Below are 19,830 nucleotides of genomic sequence, written 5' to 3' on the forward strand. Positions count from 1 at the left end.
CAATAATCGACAAGAGAATGGAATGGACTATTGAATAACTAATTGTGACGCCGTATCCAGACTCCTCTATTCAACTCCTACAAAATTCATTGATGTCAAGAAGTAAGAGAAGCTCTGCTCTACATTACCATATGCCTTTCTATTTTCACGTAAGTGTATGACTGAACAGTTTTTGCTGTTAAGAGACTGTTATTTTTACAGCAAGAGTCATACTCCTGATATCTCCTATTGTATATTCGGATGCCAGTTGCATTATTTCCAGACCTGAGTGCTTTCTATCCAGGACCTCAACATCCTGTACACTCCCCACGAATAATTTCGATTTCCTTACGGAGTGTGTGTAAACATCCTTGGCATCCATATCAAGCGTGAGTGTGAGAATGTATACAAGAGTTTCTTTTAGAATCTAGGGATTAGACAGCAGCTGGTTCTAATTTCTATGTCTATTGTTTATCTTCTATTGCTGCAGGTTCCTGTTTTCGTCTCCTCCTGCTGTTCCCACAGACCATTCTAAACAACCTCCTGGTGGCTCATTCCGGTCTCTTCGCTCCTCAGATATTCCTCCCCATTCTTGCTTGTTCAAAGGGCAAGGGGTGAGTGGTCTCTGGGGAGAGGAAAGGCACAATCTTCGCTCCCGTGGATATTGGTCTCTTCTGTACTACGAAGCCTCGGGTCTTCACATCTGGACTACGGGAACTGCCTGTATGTTGGCGTTCCCGCCTACGAGCTGCGGCACCTCCAGACTATCCAAAATCAGGCGGCTCGCCTTATCCATCAGCTCCCTAAATTTCACCACACATCCTTTCTTCTAAAATCCCTTCACTGGTTACCTATTTTGTACCGTACCCTCTTCAAAAGGGGATGTATAGTTTTCATGGCCCGTGCTCGCACAGCCCCTCTCTTCATTAACTCCATGGTCTCTCATTATCTTCCCAGCCGCAATCTCCGCTCATCCAGTCAGGCTCTTCTTACTGTTCCCCGATTCCGTAAGTCTCGAGCTGGTGGCACTAGGTTCTCCACCCTCACTCCCCGCTTTTGGAACAGCCTTCCACCTATTATTCGATCCATTACCACCTATCTACATTTCCGGAATGCGCTTAAGACCCATTTGTTCGCCCAGGCGTTTCCCTCCCTCTGACCTCCCTTGTCCTCTTTCCGCCTCTAGTAATCTTCTAAGCGCCAGGAAACCGCCCAGTCACAGTGCTTACTTTTAACTTCAACTTCAACTTCAACTGATTGGAACATTGAACCTACAGTAACACGACATGCATAATGCATATCTTCCAATCAAGCATAGGCCATTAATCAAATATTGGTGGAACAACACAGTGTAGTTGGAAGAGAGTAATAGGTGGTAGCAAACAAACGCATACCTGGCAGGGTTCCCCAGTCACTTACACACTGGCCGCTGAGACATGTGGTAGTGTGCAGCCCCCGAATTTGAATACCCACAAGGCCCTGCGGAGCATTTCATCCATCCCAGGAGAGTGCATTAAGTACCATTCAATTGAGTGATGATTACACCTTTTATTGACAGAGAGTAGAAATGGCGGAAGCGGGGTATGGATGCTTCATAAACACCAAGTTATTGTTCTTATTACTCCAAGTTATTCTTCTTATTTCATAATTGTATAAAAGAGTGGCATGTTATTAGGAGCCGATGGTTGAATTTGCCTGCTTGAGATGAGGTCAGTAGATCCTCTTGCTGCACGTCCTAGGCCAAGAAAGAACAAGCATTGGCATAGGTCTCGCCTTTGGGACCTTATAAGTGTTTAGACATGCAACAGTTGATGCTGTTGTACCAATGATATTGTGCTACATTACTAAATACTTATAAGGTCCCAAAGGCGAGACCTATTGGCTATGCCAATGCTTGTTTAATGTGATGTTTATCCTTTTTATATTTCTCCCTTTCAATAATTATTTGAAGTCATATTAAATGTATGTTCTGTAATGTTTATGGTTTTTATCAACTAATCTACGAATATTTATTTTTGTAGGATTCTCAGCAGCAGTGGTAAAGGGGTGGAATGTGAAGGGCAGCGAGGGACTGACAAGGGTCAGTCAGTGGGAGGATGAGAACCAGCTGCAGGCAAGTCACGTGACCCCAGGGTTGATGACATAGTTAGTAGCCTGAGGTGATTGACAGAATCAAATGCCACAGAGAGGCGCTGAGTTTGATGTTGGAAGAGGCGGAATTGTAGTCAGCAGAGGTTTTGAAGCTGTCTTCATGGCTGAGGGCAGTTTCTTAGGAGACAAACCCATGAATGCAACTTGAAAAGAGTCTAGCAGATTATGAGCAGAAAGGAGGAAAGTAACATGATTAAAAACCAGCACTTAGAGATGTTTGCAGAAAAATGGAACTAGAGAGAGAAAACCAAAACTGAGAACATAGAGGCCGCCGGGTGTAGTGGGTGCAGGATTACCACTACTGTGAAGCACAGAGCATTGGCGCCTGTCTTGAAAGAGTAAAGCCAGGTCATGGGCGGGCACGAGCATGCGAGGGCACGAGCATGCGAAGATACTCGCGGCTGACAGCTGGGTGGATTAAGATATGAGGGGGCCTGAGATGACACCCATGAGGGGTTGGACTATCTGAGAGTGGAAATGTACACAATGAGTGATGTATGACGTAGGGTGAGGAGTGTGGCAGAAAGGCTTAGAAGTGTAGATGCGCGCACACACAGAAGACAACTCTTGCAGTTGGGCGGGCTTGAGGTTTGAATAAGTAAACAAGTGGGAGGGGTGGGGGCAGTGCACGCACGCGCGCGCTAAGCAGCAGCTATTTGCTCTTTTTCAAAACACACACTCGTGCTTTTGGCGCGCCGCTGCGCACTCCCGCAAGCTGTATGCCACCACAAGCACGAGTATGTGCTTGGAAAAAGAGCTGTACGAAGGCTAAAGGTCTTCTATGCAGCGCTGCGTAGGCGAGACCTAAAAAAGGATCCGAGTAGCTGCAGTGATTCAAAACTCACAACGACACCCCAAATCAATTACACGAATAAGACACCGTTTAATAAAGATATGCGCGTTAACTCCAGTTATGGCACATATCAGAATTAAGAGTTTTGTGGAATGCACTGCACCCCAACAATTTTCCGCAGCTAAATTTAAGAAGGTCAAACTTGCCAAAATTTACCAGAGGAAATGCCCAATAAATACTGGAACATGCGGATTAGATGTGTAAACCACCACAACCTGGATGATATATCCCACTTTTATTTATTTTATTTTTTAGGAAAGCCCATATTAGGCGCCATTTATCCTTCCCATTCCAGCTGCTGTGGTGTCGGGTGTTATCGGTATGCTTCAAGTTCAACAGTGAGTGGTTATTCAAAATAAGTGCATTACCCGATTGCCATCTCCATACTACCACCATGATTTCCATGATCGAAATTCAAGTAATATATGCTACAAAGACCTATGCACGTCTCTAACACGCTCTGCTACACAGGCACAAATTATTGAATGTCAATTGATATGGTCTATTTGGACCATAAAATGACAAACACATTTTTTAGACAAACTAAAAAGAAATCCTATTTCCCCAAAAATAAATTGGTTGCATTATGATGCAGTGTGCACTCGGTGACAAGAAGCCACCTAACCCTGACTACATACACTTGTCATAAGCTTTACCTGCCTCAAATTTTCAAATTTGTGAAGGTGTACTAGAATACTTTGTGAAAATGCAAGCAACAGGGATTGCCTTAAAAATGCAAAAAAAACATTATTCTACCATATGGGTAGGTAAATTCAGGATTATTGAAATGGTTGCACTGGAAATCAATTGAGAGTCAGGACACCTATCGTAAACAGACAGGAGGAGGTCTTCGAATAAGAGAAATAGTACATTTCCTTTGGTGACAAAGTGCACAGTGCGGAAAGTGTTGAGGATCATATTCTGAAGTCAACATATTTTGAAGGAAGTGGGTAAGTATTTAAGTATTACAGAAAACAGAGCAGTGCTTTCATGGTAACACTGTAAACCACCTTTCTATCTTTTAGGTCAATAAATTCAAGCGCCAGTACTCGATATCTAATCTTGTGTATTAGTGGTCTTCGTTAGCCTCTCAGCAACTTCATTCGCCTGTAGATGGCAGCAGAGTACTGCGTCAGAACTGCTGTGGCAATTAATACAGTATCAGGCAGAATTATATATACCCCTTACCGGAGGTAATGAGACCTTTTGTGCGTTTTGTACTGGTGTTTACCTTCTTAGAAGTTGCATTTGAAACTTTGTGCTTGTTTTATTTGCGAACGAATGCATTCAGGTGACATGAAGAGGATTAGCGTAAATTTACACTCTAGCAAACGTATGTCATTTTAGTACATTTACATGCATTTATATGTAGCCTGGATGCTTAGCGCATGCTGAACTTCATTAACTTGTGAGAACTATGTGAATACAATAGTTGGATGTAGTCATTTTAATCGCTAAGGGTTGACTTTTAGTTGTATTATGTTGGTTAATAAAGAAATGTAACCATATTTGCTGTGTATTAGATTCATAGTGAGGCCGGAGAAAAGGGAGTTGTTGGCAGGTGAGGAGGGTGACTGTGAGAGGGGCCTTCTGCACTCGGTGTACCAGGAAGCTGTAACATTTAAAGAAGGCAGATGGGTACCTAATTGAGTGAAGATGGGGATTTTTTAATTGGTGTTTCATAGCTAGCTAGAACAGACTTTATCCTCACTATTGAGGGAGAACAGCTCTCACCCTACTAGGTTACCCTGACTGGAAAGCTCAATGCTGAACACTACATTCTTCGACCCTCTACCAAAGATCGAAACCATGCTGACACCTTCTATTCATCCTCTTTAGAAAACCCCAGCTTATTTGCAAAGCTGAGCATCGAAGAGAAAGTTTATTTATGGAACACCTGATTTGCATAATTTGTTTCCTTTATATAGAGGCTGTTTCTATATTGCATATTATTATACTGAGCCTTAGAATACTGGAGCATTTTAACATTGTGGCTGTGTTGAAATAGTTACTAAATCTTTGCTAAATTGCTTACCTATGTTTGCACACATACCTAAATAAACCTTTAAGGTTGATACATTGTTTCAGGGTTATTGTGAAGCTGAATTGGTTTCACAAAACTGAAATGTATTTCCAATATTAGCTCCCCAAAATACTTCAAGTCGGCAATCAAAGGTCCATAAGGCCAGTACAGGATGATATTTGATGATTTTACTAAAATACTGAGGTGTAGGTATCTCTGCTCCATCAGAAGTGTCCATTTCAAACTAGTGCAAACATTTGCAACGCAAACTATGGCAGCCTTATTTGAACAAAGGAGAACAGCAGAACAAATAGCCTCAAAACACTTTTTGTCACACATAAAACATTTCATGTAATTCACCCTTTTGGCTTTGGCAATCAAGACCCTCTTCGCGGAATATTGAATGGACAATCGACCCCACAGCCTAGATTCTATCAAACACTGCACTGATCGTACTAGACTGAATCCTACAGTGATGGCAGACATGCAGGTCAGTTCACCAGGTGAATTGACATATTAAGCTGCAGAGGAGCTGGGTTTCCCAAATCATTGGTGGGGCCAGGTCATATGTGCAGTCCCCATTAGGGTGAGATGGAAAAGACCCTAGAATAAAATAACTCACCGGAAGTCAAGGACAATGAAGAAGCAACTTATGTATTCATTGTTTTGTACAGCAACATCCACAATGTACAGGGCATATTTCCATTTATAGTCCGCATGCAGGAATCTAAGAGGTTTATTATCATCATGTTTTATTTTTATTGGTGCCCTGAAGAATCCGGACTGTTTGAACACAATAAAAAATAAACTAGATATCATCCCAAATGGAAATGAGAAATGAACTTTAAGGTTATTTTACTAATTTATATCACGTGCATACTTTTCACGTGTTGAGGAGTCAAAATGACATTAAAAACAGAGGTACACTCACTAGGTGCATTTAACAATGGCGGTTTTTTGACAAGTAAATAGTCGGCTTCGAATGTTATAACGTGTGGATGGAAAGGATAAAAGAAATGAGAGATGGCTTTGATTGGAAGCCCAGTGCGTTTCTGATACCCCACCTCAGTGCCCTTCTAGAAATGCTGATCACACTCAGGGCTGGGCGGGCCTTTTCTCCACCAGGCATTTCCCCAGTGGTTTGGAGCCCTTGGAGGCCGGTTTGAACAAGCATTGAAAATGCAATAGGCCTCACCTTTCATTAAGTTAAACCCATTTGCTTTGCTATACAATACCATTAGCAAAGCAAATGGCTTTAACTTAATCAAAGGCGAGACCTATTGCATTTCCAATGCTTGTTTTTTATTCCAGCTAGACCAAAAACAAAGGCAGAAGTTGGCCATCAGGCCTTCTTTTGATTGAGTAACCTGACTGGTAGCGATCTGGAGCCTTACACCTAGATGCAAATGCAATGGAGGGGAAACACAGACTTATAGATGGCAGATTTACTGGGTACACGAAGATCTATGCAGCAGGTGCCTTAACCCCGTATGACATTTGGAAATGCAAACATCACAACCTATTAAGCATAACAGATTTACTGCCACCTTTTTCATTGTTGCCAATTTCATTGAGTAAAAAAAAAAATGTACATGTTGTGGCCCAGAATTTGTTTTGGGGTTACCTCACTTTTTTGGCACACTTTGATGCAAAATCTAATTTGTTGAATATTGTAATGCACTCAAATATACTTATGACAGACCTGCTAAACATGTGTGAGGTCTTTACACCCTGATGTCACTTCTTGCGATGTCACTGGCAGTGATGTCATGGGTTGTGATGCCACTTCCTGTGATGCCATGTGTTATGTCACATGCGGTGATGTAATGTGCCATGATGTCACTTGTATGCTCCCTAACTTGGTTAGTACCCCCATTTCTTTTTACGACTTTGCCCTGCCTTTAATGGACATCTTAAGGCATAACTGTACTTCGATGACGGCGCATGATGCAAGTCAAACTAGGCATTCACTGTGCGAAAGCTAGATATTACTCCATTGCATGTGGGAGACAAAATAGGAGGTTAAGAAAAAACTTGAATTGTACCCCTTAATCGCCTCCCGTCCTCACACGCTCAATAACACTAAACTACGTACCACCGCCATGCCGCTGTGAAGGTGTGGAGCAGCACCTGTCAGCGGGTAAGAGTACACTTACCCCACTATTCGGCACCGCACACCTCTGGTTAGAAGGCTGAAGGAGAAGCACAGGACAGGAGTCGTCCACCTAGTGACCCGCGTAGGTCGGCCTGCACGCTGGGCACACGGACAGAATCACGGAGAAATCAGGACCCTACGCAGGAGAGATCTTCGTACACTGACAGACCCAAGTGTCTGAGGTTGATAGAAACAAGTACGAGATGATGCACCCTGATGAAGGTACAGTCCGGATGGCTCCCAGGCGGCGATGCGCGCCTTAGAAAGTGCGGTGCGACTGGCCCTCCTATGCAATATTTAGTACCCCAGCCAGTTCTGCTTTCTTCGGAGCTCCTCGTGCACCATTGGCTTTGTGGTCCTCAGGGCTGTCTCGTCACAGCTCTAGCCCAGTGTCCGCCTCTCATTGAAGAAATGACAGGAACCATGCCGCTTTCTGAAACAAGCGCTCGCCAGGACGCTTTCGTTTGGCAATTTCTGCCGTCCCACTTGGACGGCCTCGCCTGCTAAAAGGTTTCTTCTCTTTATGGGGCTATGTATTTGGGCCCCATAAAGATAAGAAACCTTTCGCGACGCACGGAAGACAGACGAGCCCGTCCAAATGGGACAGCTCAAAAAAATGAACGAAAACGTCACTACCAGCTCTTTTCCAATGGCTGGCCACCGTTTAGCATAAGCGGTGACGCCGGCCAAATGGAAAAGAGGGGCGGGGCTTAAAGCCTGTTACTGAAAATACCCCAAAACATTAAATCTCGCCAGCATGTGCGCAGCCTACGCCAGCGAGACCTAAAAAGCACAGGGCTGCTGATGTGCGTTTGTCACTTTCTCCAGTGGAGAATAATTGTAGCAGACACGGAGAGGCTTCAAGAGAGAAAGAAAAAGAGGGATGGAGGGAGAGGGGAAGTTAAAGAGAGAGAACAGGAGAGAGAAAAAAAATTGATAGAAAGGGAGAGCTTACATGAGAAGACTGAGGGTATGGGCGGGTTTGAGCATTTTTTGTCAGGGCTGCTTTTGGTTCCCTAGTCCAGCACTAATCCGCTTTCAGACCTTGTGATTGTCATTGTGAAAGAAGACACCTGGCAGTACATGAGCCTCGCACACTTTCAGCCAGTAAACAATGTAAAAGGTCCAGGCCCAACCCTTAGGCACTTATCTGAAAATATTGGCGTAGCCCAAGTGACCTTGGTGCCTATGACTAACCGTTGGTTTGCATTGAACAGATCAGTGCATTGTGGAGCCTGTCCGCTTTGCTTGCTTCAAATGAGCCAACAGGATCACCTCACCCGATAAGTAATTGTTAGAGAAAGCTCATGGTTGTGTAACTGTGTTCACCGCTCAAGGCGCTCCATTGTGCCTCTGATACCCTGATGACAGAGGAAATCTGCCTGGTTCACGACAGACTGTTGAACATAAAAATGGTTCTCCCGTAAGAGGTCCGTCGGGAGCTCATGTCCATCCCAAGCCCGGGGTGCCGCTCCGTACTATGACAGCCCGCTTCTTGCGCTTCCCCTACACAGGCATAATTCTACAGGGAGCACAAGATAGTAACCATGCCCAGTTGTGAGAGGGACGATTCACATTTTTCCTGGACTACACACAAGCTGTTCAAAGACTGAAGAGTCTTCAAAGCTGTTAAAAACCCCATTTGATGAATTACGACCCCCAGCATTTTATGTAAATATATTGAGATATTCACATCACTGAGGTAGTGGACCTAAACATATAAGTCATAGCCAGTCACACTTTCAAGAAGATGAATGCGGTGAATCAATGAAGAGTCTTTTGAGACACAATCCATCTCTGATGTAACTCCTCTCACTGTCCACTGGCAGCCGATATACAACTAAAAAAAACAATTTACTGAGGAAGTATGGTTCTCCAACAAGGGAATACACTACAAGGCGTTTTGAATCACAATGGACCAAAAACATTGGTCAAACTATGACACCACTGTTACTTCTGTTCTATAAAAATACTGTTCTCTTTTCTAGGCTCCGGTAGCATGACTCCTTCCTTCAAACAAGCCAATAGAATTTCCCCGTCAAAGAAAGTGAATGCACACGTAACAATGTGAAAAATTACCATCTCATTTATTTCCTCCTATTTTACTCTGAACTTATAGAATGAGTAGAAGGTGCCAAACTGCTTTCCACTTGTTTTATCGGGAGCAATGTCTCACATCCGGTGAAATTAAACTCCAATAAAATGTAAGTGATGGACCTTGGCATGGTGGCCTTTTAAATTCAGCGCTTTACTGAATACTGAGGCCATGATTTAAAATTATAGGATCATTCTTCACTCTGATTTAATTTTATTTCTCAAGACAAGTTAGTCCTAAATATGTTTAATTCAATTCTTACTGTACTCGTTGTAGAGGGTAAAAATACTGTTTTACCAGGCCTTCTTGAATACTTTGTTTTTGGGCCTTCCCTAATAAACAATTGTGAGATTGCAAATATCATGTACACTTGCTTTCTTTATGAGCCTGGTGTTGTAAGGTTCATTGAGCCATCCAAGCGTCTGCGCTCAAGTGTACCAAACATAGATGTTTTCTGTACCTACCCTATTGCTCCATTACATCAGCAACCAAGGAAAGGCTCATCATTCCTCATTTCAAATGGACTTGACTGGGTGGCCGGTCCTTTTCCAAAATTGGGACAGAAACATACTGAGGCTGCTCTGGCTACCCTCTAAGAAACAACAGTCCGCACGGCTATGTCCCGGCACCAGATTATCTCTCCAGAGTGTGTATGTTTCATGAGCCAACAAATGTGATATTCTGCCATAAGACAACGCAGGCGCAAATTAGAAGATGATGCCAGCACATTCAAAGCTCCATATTCAAGTATATTCAGCCTCAACTCCTTTTTCTGGTACAGGATGACATGAAATTCAGAAAGCCTACCTGCCCTAGTTGTGGACGTGAGTTACCTCTCTTCAATGTCTTCTGGCCTGGGGTCATATTTTGTAAAATGGCGCAGGGTCCCAGTTCCCTCAAGTGCACTCTCAATTGGGTGCCCTTGGCACCATACTACTTGCTATATGTCTTTTCTTTGTGCAGGAGCTAACTTGCATTTCCATTAGAACAGCACAACAATAAAATATAGACCCAGTGCCAGCTCCTCCTCAATGGCGGAGAAGCATCGCCCCACTGCTTTCAAGCAGTACGAGAAGAGAAACCGCTGCTTTGTGGGCGTATGGGGCTGCTCTGCTCTTGGAGCAGGGCAGGGGAGGAGGGGTTTGCCCATTCCTAAGTGCGTAGTGACCATTTAGTAGGCCCTCTCGGGTCACCCAAACCAGTAATGAGCACTTTCCCCATTCACCATGCAGGCTGCATTACAGCCTGCATGAAGAACATGCCCAGGCCCCCATTCCCTGGTTGAGCGTCATTGTGTCAATCGTGTGATTGGTCAGGGGTGCCTGGATGCCTACCAAGCACAACGCTGCATTGCAGCATTGTGATCGGTCAGTGGGGCTTGACTGTGCCTCCTGATTCCTGAGGCGTGGGGCAGAGATGCAGGACCCGGCGGGAAGGTAAGTTAATTCATTGTAAAAACATTTTTGTTTTCCGCAACCCCTCCGCCCGTGCGCGCTCAAGCCCCGCCACCCGCGAGCCATGCCGGCCGCCACTGTCTAGACCACTGGTTTGAAACTGGTGGTCCGTATTTAATGCAGAGGGACAAGCAGCACCGTTAGAAATGGGAAGGGACCCCCCTCACATTATGACTGCACCTGCTGGTAGGGGGTTGCTTAGTACCTAGAACCCCAAAGCTTCCCTTTTAACTGGTGCGCTGAGGGAGCACACTTTATATGTGGTGCACCATCAGTGTGCTTCTAGATTGCCATATTATGGAACATGAGCAAAGAGGCAAAGGTATTTTGTAATTTGCATGGGCTCACACCCCCATACGTAGGGAATACACTCTTGAGATCTCATGCTCACACAAAATGTGTGCTTGTGTAATCTCTATCACAGAAGGAGGGGCTGCACATCCACTTGGCAAATTATGTAGTACGACTACAGGTCTTTCTTTGAATTTTTTCTGAAATCTGACCCTCCCAAAATGTTTCATCCTTTGAATTTGCCTCACAGAGACCATGGCACTTTTTATTAATATTTAATATTGATCTGCACGTATGAACCAAGGTAGCTGCAGGTGTAGGAGAGTGCGTGGTTTAGAAAGCCACTGACACTCGTAGATCAGGGTGTGAGGGCAACGGGCCATCTCCAAACCTGGTGGGGGTGTAGCAGTAGGGTTTTTTTTGTACATGGTAAATGTTTGCCCTGCAGAGGTTAAAAAAAGCAAGGGAAACAAATGCACATTGGGCTGCTTTTCCGCTCCGCAGAAATGAGGCCCGGGCCGGGGAGGCAAAGCCGGACCAAATGGGGGCCCGGGTAGAATGCCCTCCGGAGGTGGGGTTCCTCCCCCCGCCCCTATTAGCATACCAGCTAGGCCGTCGGGAGTCAAGATTGGCCCCCGGAACAAAGGGATCCCCTACCCAATCAGGGGGGCGACCAGGATAGCGAGTGGGGGGTATAAGAAGGGCCAACAGCCAGGAGCAGGCACATTCCTCCCCATCGCGGGAAGTACAGAAGAATCCCACCCACCCACACTTAAGAAAAAACAGGCGTCACAGCCGGACGGGAAAGGGGTAGCGGAACAAACACAAGGAAGCTAGTAGAAAGAGTGAAATACTAGAAGGTAGATGAAAGGCTCCCACAGTGTCCTTGGGATGCCTCACGGCAGGGGTACTGACGGAGCCAAGGGGCGGCGTGCCGCCATAAGAAAATAGATGTGATAGTCCAGCAGGACCCTTGGGATGCCTCACGGCAGGGGTACCGAGGGAGAAGATGGCAAGGACTCAGCCTCAGGAAAGGTAGAGTAGATGCTCAAGTAAGGTCCTTGGGATGCCGCACGGCAGGGACCCCTGGGAGGAGGGAGGGCCCACGAAAGGGTACAGGGCGAGCGGGATGGAACTTGTCGCCAGGGCAGGTCCAGACGGACACCCTCAAAAATCGAAAGCAAGCTGAAGCCTAGACCCGTGATTCGGAAGCCCGAAAAGGGGGCCCCTCCCAGGAAATTGAGGAGGCTGGGTCCATAATGCAAGAAAAAGAATTGCAATGAGCAATAGATGTAAAGGTTGAACATGGACATTGAATACGGTATGACCATGAACATTGGAAATGTATAACATTTTTGTAAGAATTTTATGTGATGAATAAACTGCGACCTTTTCAGGCACTAAGGAATGTTGTCAGTGGTAATTTAAGGTAAAAGCATGCCATGTTGTTGGGTAACAACGGAAGGGAGCGGGGCGGGATGACTCTCCGCCTGGAGGGGGTTGTCTCTTTAGAATATTTCCGAATTGGAGAAATAGCCTCACCAAAAAATGTCACATGACATTCCCAGCACAACGTTGAACATAATAGGTGTGCATCCTATTTTCGTAACCTACATTGATTGATGATGCCCTTTCATAGGAAAGCACCCGCCAATTGTTAAATGGAGTAAGAAGCAAAAGCAAGGTGAAGTCGATGGATCTACACGGACGGCTTAAACATCTCGGTTCATTAAAACAGACTGTGTTTTTTGATTATGTTATGAACTTTAACAACAGACATAATCATGTTTTTACAATTTTTATTTAAATTAGAAATACCTCGCGTATAATAGTAAACATGGTTGTGACAAGCTCTAAAGAGTTTTACAAGAACAGTGCATTATGGGAGATGGAGTGTTTGCATCTAATTAGTACTAATGTTCACGAAGCGGATGGCGGGAAAAGCCAAATAACGGGCCAATCGGGTGGCACTATGGATGTCTGATTTGGTTAAAAGTGGGAGGTAACACGGGAAAGACTAACGTTTCCTTCTCCTTTCAAATGGAGATGAAGATCCATGATTGCAATAACTTGTGGCAGGTATGGGACAAGTTGTTATGTCTATTCAGTGGAGAAAGGAGATAAAGAGTGTGAATGATGTTTAGTGGGAGAGTTGTGAATGCTCGAGAATGAGATTGTGCGGGTAATATCGTGAATGAGGGCTTGCACGGGCGGTAGCTATGAATGTATATGAAAGTATAGAGCGGAAGGGGGAAAAAGAAGGAGGTAACTTAAGTGTTAGGATAGGCTTTTTGCAAAAAACAGTGGGTTTCGGGTAATATCGTGAATGATGGCTTGTGCGGGTGGTAGTTATGAATGTATATGAAAGTTTAGAGTGGAAGGGGGAAAGAGAACGAGGGAACTTAAGTGTTAGGATAGGTTTTTTGCAAAAATCATTGGGTTTGATGTTCACGAGAAAGGAGAGGAGGGAGGGCAGAAGGGAAAGCATGGGGACACACGAAAGCATGTGAGATATAGAGACATTGGCAACAAGTGGAAGGAAGGGTTTGTTATATGTGAACTAAATTAACAGATAGACGTAGTTGGGTCATGTTGTGTTTATAACATTGGAGCGCTGAGCAAACGATATAGCGGTGTTTTAATATTACTATCGTCATTTAGGCTGATTGTGGGTATAGTCAGACAGATTGCAACGTAAATTGGCATTGTAATTAACTGTATATTATTTAAAACATTACGATTTGAAGTAACAATTGGATATTGTTTCATTGTGATTTGTAGTGACCCCTGACGAAGGGCTTCCCAGCCCGAAATGCATTGGGTGCATCGAATAAACACTGCCTTTTTAATGAACTATGCATCACTCGTGTTCTTACGAGAGGTCCGGAGGGGCACAGTTTGAACAGAAGAAACTTTGAAAAATGGCACATACAACCGCGTGTGAATCAAAACATTCGACATTCTAGTGAGGAGAGGAGTAAAAGAGTTTGATTAAATGGATTACATGGACTATTGAGGAAATAAAAACATAGCCAACATGGCACAATTCAGCAGTGCAATTGGTTGGGACGAGATGACGCCCCACCTCGTAATACTGTTGATTATTCAGGTGTTGTTTGGGCATGACACCTTACCAGTCTGCACGCATTCTGGGAATATTTTGAGAAATTTGGACAACGTTGAACATAATAGGTGTGCATCCTATTTTCGTAACCTACATTGATTGATGATGCCCTTTCATAGGAAAGCACCCGCCAATTGTTAAATGGAGTAAGAAGCAAAAGCAAGGTGAAGTCGATGGATCTACACGGACGGCTTAAACATCTCGGTTCATTAAAACAGACTGTGTTTTTTGATTATGTTATGAACTTTAACAACAGACATAATCATGTTTTTACAATTTTTATTTAAATTAGAAATACCTCGCGTATAATAGTAAACATGGTTGTGACAAGCTCTAAAGAGTTTTACAAGAACAGTGCATTATGGGAGATGGAGTGTTTGCATCTAATTAGTACTAATGTTCACGAAGCGGATGGCGGGAAAAGCCAAATAACGGGCCAATCGGGTGGCACTATGGATGTCTGATTTGGTTAAAAGTGGGAGGTAACACGGGAAAGACTAACGTTTCCTTCTCCTTTCAAATGGAGATGAAGATCCATGATTGCAATAACTTGTGGCAGGTATGGGACAAGTTGTTATGTCTATTCAGTGGAGAAAGGAGATAAAGAGTGTGAATGATGTTTAGTGGGAGAGTTGTGAATGCTCGAGAATGAGATTGTGCGGGTAATATCGTGAATGAGGGCTTGCACGGGCGGTAGCTATGAATGTATATGAAAGTATAGAGCGGAAGGGGGAAAAAGAAGGAGGTAACTTAAGTGTTAGGATAGGCTTTTTGCAAAAAACAGTGGGTTTCGGGTAATATCGTGAATGATGGCTTGTGCGGGTGGTAGTTATGAATGTATATGAAAGTTTAGAGTGGAAGGGGGAAAGAGAACGAGGGAACTTAAGTGTTAGGATAGGTTTTTTGCAAAAATCATTGGGTTTGATGTTCACGAGAAAGGAGAGGAGGGAGGGCAGAAGGGAAAGCATGGGGACACACGAAAGCATGTGAGATATAGAGACATTGGCAACAAGTGGAAGGAAGGGTTTGTTATATGTGAACTAAATTAACAGATAGACGTAGTTGGGTCATGTTGTGTTTATAACATTGGAGCGCTGAGCAAACGATATAGCGGTGTTTTAATATTACTATCGTCATTTAGGCTGATTGTGGGTATAGTCAGACAGATTGCAACGTAAATTGGCATTGTAATTAACTGTATATTATTTAAAACATTACGATTTGAAGTAACAATTGGATATGGTTTCATTGTGATTTGTAGTGACCCCTGACGAAGGGCTTCCCAGCCCGAAATGCATTGGGTGCATCGAATAAACACTGCCTTTTTAATGAACTATGCATCACTCGTGTTCTTACGAGAGGTCCGGAGGGGCACAGTTTGAACAGAAGAAACTTTGAAAAATGGCACATACAACCGCGTGTGAATCAAAACATTCGACATTCTAGTGAGGAGAGGAGTAAAAGAGTTTGATTAAATGGATTACATGGACTATTGAGGAAATAAAAACATAGCCAACATGGCACAATTCAGCAGTGCAATTGGTTGGGACGAGATGACGCCCCACCTCGTAATACTGTTGATTATTCAGGTGTTGTTTGGGCATGACACCTTACCAGTCTGCACGCATTCTGGGAATATTTTGAGAAATTTGGACAACGTTGAACATAATAGGTGTGCATCCTATTTTCGTAACCTACATTGATTGATGATGCCCTTTCATAGGAAAGCACCCGCCAATTGTTAAATGGAGTAAGAAGCAAAAGCAAGGTGAAGTCGATGGATCTACACGGACGGCTTAAACATCTCGGTTCATTAAAACAGACTGTGTTTTTTGATTATGTTATGAACTTTAACAACAGACATAATCATGTTTTTACAATTTTTATTTAAATTAGAAATACCTCGCGTATAATAGTAAACATGGTTGTGACAAGCTCTAAAGAGTTTTACAAGAACAGTGCATTATGGGAGATGGAGTGTTTGCATCTAATTAGTACTAATGTTCACGAAGCGGATGGCGGGAAAAGCCAAATAACGGGCCAATCGGGTGGCACTATGGATGTCTGATTTGGTTAAAAGTGGGAGGTAACACGGGAAAGACTAACGTTTCCTTCTCCTTTCAAATGGAGATGAAGATCCATGATTGCAATAACTTGTGGCAGGTATGGGACAAGTTGTTATGTCTATTCAGTGGAGAAAGGAGATAAAGAGTGTGAATGATGTTTAGTGGGAGAGTTGTGAATGCTCGAGAATGAGATTGTGCGGGTAATATCGTGAATGAGGGCTTGCACGGGCGGTAGCTATGAATGTATATGAAAGTATAGAGCGGAAGGGGGAAAAAGAAGGAGGTAACTTAAGTGTTAGGATAGGCTTTTTGCAAAAAACAGTGGGTTTCGGGTAATATCGTGAATGATGGCTTGTGCGGGTGGTAGTTATGAATGTATATGAAAGTTTAGAGTGGAAGGGGGAAAGAGAACGAGGGAACTTAAGTGTTAGGATAGGTTTTTTGCAAAAATCATTGGGTTTGATGTTCACGAGAAAGGAGAGGAGGGAGGGCAGAAGGGAAAGCATGGGGACACACGAAAGCATGTGAGATATAGAGACATTGGCAACAAGTGGAAGGAAGGGTTTGTTATATGTGAACTAAATTAACAGATAGACGTAGTTGGGTCATGTTGTGTTTATAACATTGGAGCGCTGAGCAAACGATATAGCGGTGTTTTAATATTACTATCGTCATTTAGGCTGATTGTGGGTATAGTCAGACAGATTGCAACGTAAATTGGCATTGTAATTAACTGTATATTATTTAAAACATTACGATTTGAAGTAACAATTGGATATTGTTTCATTGTGATTTGTAGTGACCCCTGACGAAGGGCTTCCCAGCCCGAAATGCATTGGGTGCATCGAATAAACACTGCCTTTTTAATGAACTATGCATCACTCGTGTTCTTACGAGAGGTCCGGAGGGGCACAGTTTGAACAGAAGAAACTTTGAAAAATGGCACATACAACCGCGTGTGAATCAAAACATTCGACATTCTAGTGAGGAGAGGAGTAAAAGAGTTTGATTAAATGGATTACATGGACTATTGAGGAAATAAAAACATAGCCAACATGGCACAATTCAGCAGTGCAATTGGTTGGGACGAGATGACGCCCCACCTCGTAATACTGTTGATTATTCAGGTGTTGTTTGGGCATGACACCTTACCAGTCTGCACGCATTCTGGGAATATTTTGAGAAATTTGGACAACGTTGAACATAATAGGTGTGCATCCTATTTTCGTAACCTACATTCCCAGCACTAGGCCTGCCGCAGCTCTAGGCATACCATTAAGTATGTTTTTAACTAGAGAAAAATCGAAAATCTGAACCCATGCTCAGATCTACTTTTATGTGTGCAGATTTATGAATCCATTTGTGAATCCAGACCAGACAGAAGGGGAGATGGTACTTAATAATAATATGTAGATTTAAAGAGTGCCTCGTTACACCACACCACTGTGTCACCGCGCTGAAACCAAGAGCACGTTGCAGAGGCACAGCAGAAGTGACAAAGAAGGTCCAGGGGCAATTATGCGCAACTAAAGAGCCAGGTTTTTAACAAATTGCTAAACCGAGTCTCAGAAGGTACAGCTCTTAGCAGTGCTGAAAGGGAATTCCAGACCTTAGCCGTAAGAAAGAAGAAGGAGCGTGCCCCAAATCTGGCCCGGAGGATCTTGGGAATTTGCACAAGATTGGCCTTAGAGGATCTTAAGTGATGTCGTGGGGAATAGGGCTGTATTAGGGGGAGTAGATATTTGGGACCCTTCAGAGCTAAAATCCTAGGGCAAAAACAAGGAGCCTTAAAGCGGATTCTTTCTTCCAGCAAAAGCCAGTGGAGTGTGGCTAGAGCCGCTGTAGCAGAAGCACTTCTGGGGCGTGCTGTAGGGAAGAGGTGTGGCGCCACGGCCAGGGCGACTGACTCCGGAATCTGGGGATCACGGTTCGATCCCCGGCGCCAGCGGCAGATTAGCCCAGCACCATGTGACTCTGGGCAATAGCTTGCTTTATCTTCCCGCAGCCCCCAGCACCTAGAGACCCTTACGGTGATTGTTCGCGCTTTACAAATGTGGATTATTATTATTATTGCTGCCACCTTTTGCACTCTTTTGATCTTTTTTAAGCTTTCCTTAGTAGCTCCCAGGTAGAGCACACTGCCGTAGTCTAGTTGGGATGTAACCAGCACATAAACCACCATTTTACCTGCTTCAATAGGGAGGAGGTCCAGCGTCTTTCTTAACAAAGCACCTCCCAGCCACACAGCTGATTTGGGGTTCAAAAGAAAAACACTTGTACAAAAAGCGAAATAACGGTAATGTGTTTATGTGTGTATGTATGAATACATCTCACTATATACTTGGATGTGTGGGTACATCTCTATACATGAGCCTATATTTATTTATATTTATTGGGGAAGGAAAAATATACACAAATAAATAACTCTCCATTTCAACCTCAGCCTGTATCTCAACTACCTGACTCATCCCAATCGTTTCTGCCTACTATGGACTCTCACACATCCTCTCCAAACTCTTCTCGCCTTGATCCAATAAATGTAACAGGCACACATGTCCACCACCCCCAAAAACACCGCACATCTTCCCTTTATGAATCCACTTCAGTCCATCTATCCCTTTGACCACAATACAGTAAAAGCATGCGATCTCGAGAGGACAAACTTAACTCACTTACCACAACTAATCCACAAGGAAAAATAAAAAACACCATTACCAATCTACTATCTTTTAACCTCTAACTTCGGGTTACGGAGTAGGGTGCTAATCGCCACATAGCGCTTCAACACCTCGTCAGTGGTAGTAAGCGCTATACAAATACAATTACTTGTTCAGCAAAGAAGCAAAAGTCCTTTATAAATGATCATCAGAGTCTATTAAGTACAACTTCATGTAGAGGGGTCTGTGTCGCTCAAACGGTGGTGTAAGTGACTTTGCAAGGTGTGCTTCGGTTCTTCCTCTAAATCTAGGTCTAACAGTCTAATTTATGGAACAATAGATAACTTGGGAACACACTGATCCCTCCAATTAAACCTAAGAAACAAAGAAATGGCCCAGGTTCCTTTATTCAGAAGTAACGCTGGCTTGCTTTTCTGCTCATCAAGGCACATCAATATTGTATTCCTGCCCTAAGAGGTTTGCACTTAGTGCAAGTAAATGAGAGAGCGAAGCATCCATAATCCCCTCCCCCGCCTTTGAGTGTTGACATGGAGCAGGGGGAGGCCCACCAGAGCAGGGTTAGCTTTGAAGTCCACAGCTCCCGGTAGAGATGCTAAGAAGACAGGTTCGAAAATAGACAGATCCCTTAATTATTTAGAACGTGGCTGCTTAGCATCTTTACTTTTCAGCGTTAAAAAACATTTAAAAATACATATCATTTTCATGACGTTGCACTCATGCATTACAGTGAGATACGGTACGTGGGGGGAAGAGAATTCACCGATTCTGTAGGAAAAAACATTACTTCCACACGCTTTAATTAGAATTGTTTTCGACTTACTTTTTTGACGCGTGTGGTGAGGTCTTGAATAAAAAGCTTGCGCAGGTTGTGAAGGGTTTGAAGTTCTCTGGCCTGGAAACAGAGAGGATCATTTCAGAATAATTCAGACATGGCACTGCATTTCACAGAGATAGATCTAAT

The 19,830-nt window shown here is 43.7% G+C and overlaps 1 protein-coding gene across 1 annotated transcript in view; it reads right to left on the minus strand.

The window, feature by feature from the left end:
- KIF5C (kinesin family member 5C) overlaps nucleotides 1-19,830 on the minus strand; it is a 532,213-nt gene that overhangs the window by 98,036 nt on the left and 414,347 nt on the right. Inside the window, exon 22 of the mRNA XM_085645609.1 lies at nucleotides 19,690-19,761. Coding sequence (XP_085501735.1) covers nucleotides 19,690-19,761 — 72 coding nt within the window. The remainder of the gene's footprint in view (nucleotides 1-19,689; nucleotides 19,762-19,830) is intronic.

The sequence above is a fragment of the Triturus cristatus genome, chromosome 3_1 (genome assembly GCF_964204655.1).
Source record: "Triturus cristatus chromosome 3_1, aTriCri1.1, whole genome shotgun sequence".
Lineage (NCBI taxonomy): Eukaryota > Metazoa > Chordata > Amphibia > Caudata > Salamandridae > Triturus > Triturus cristatus.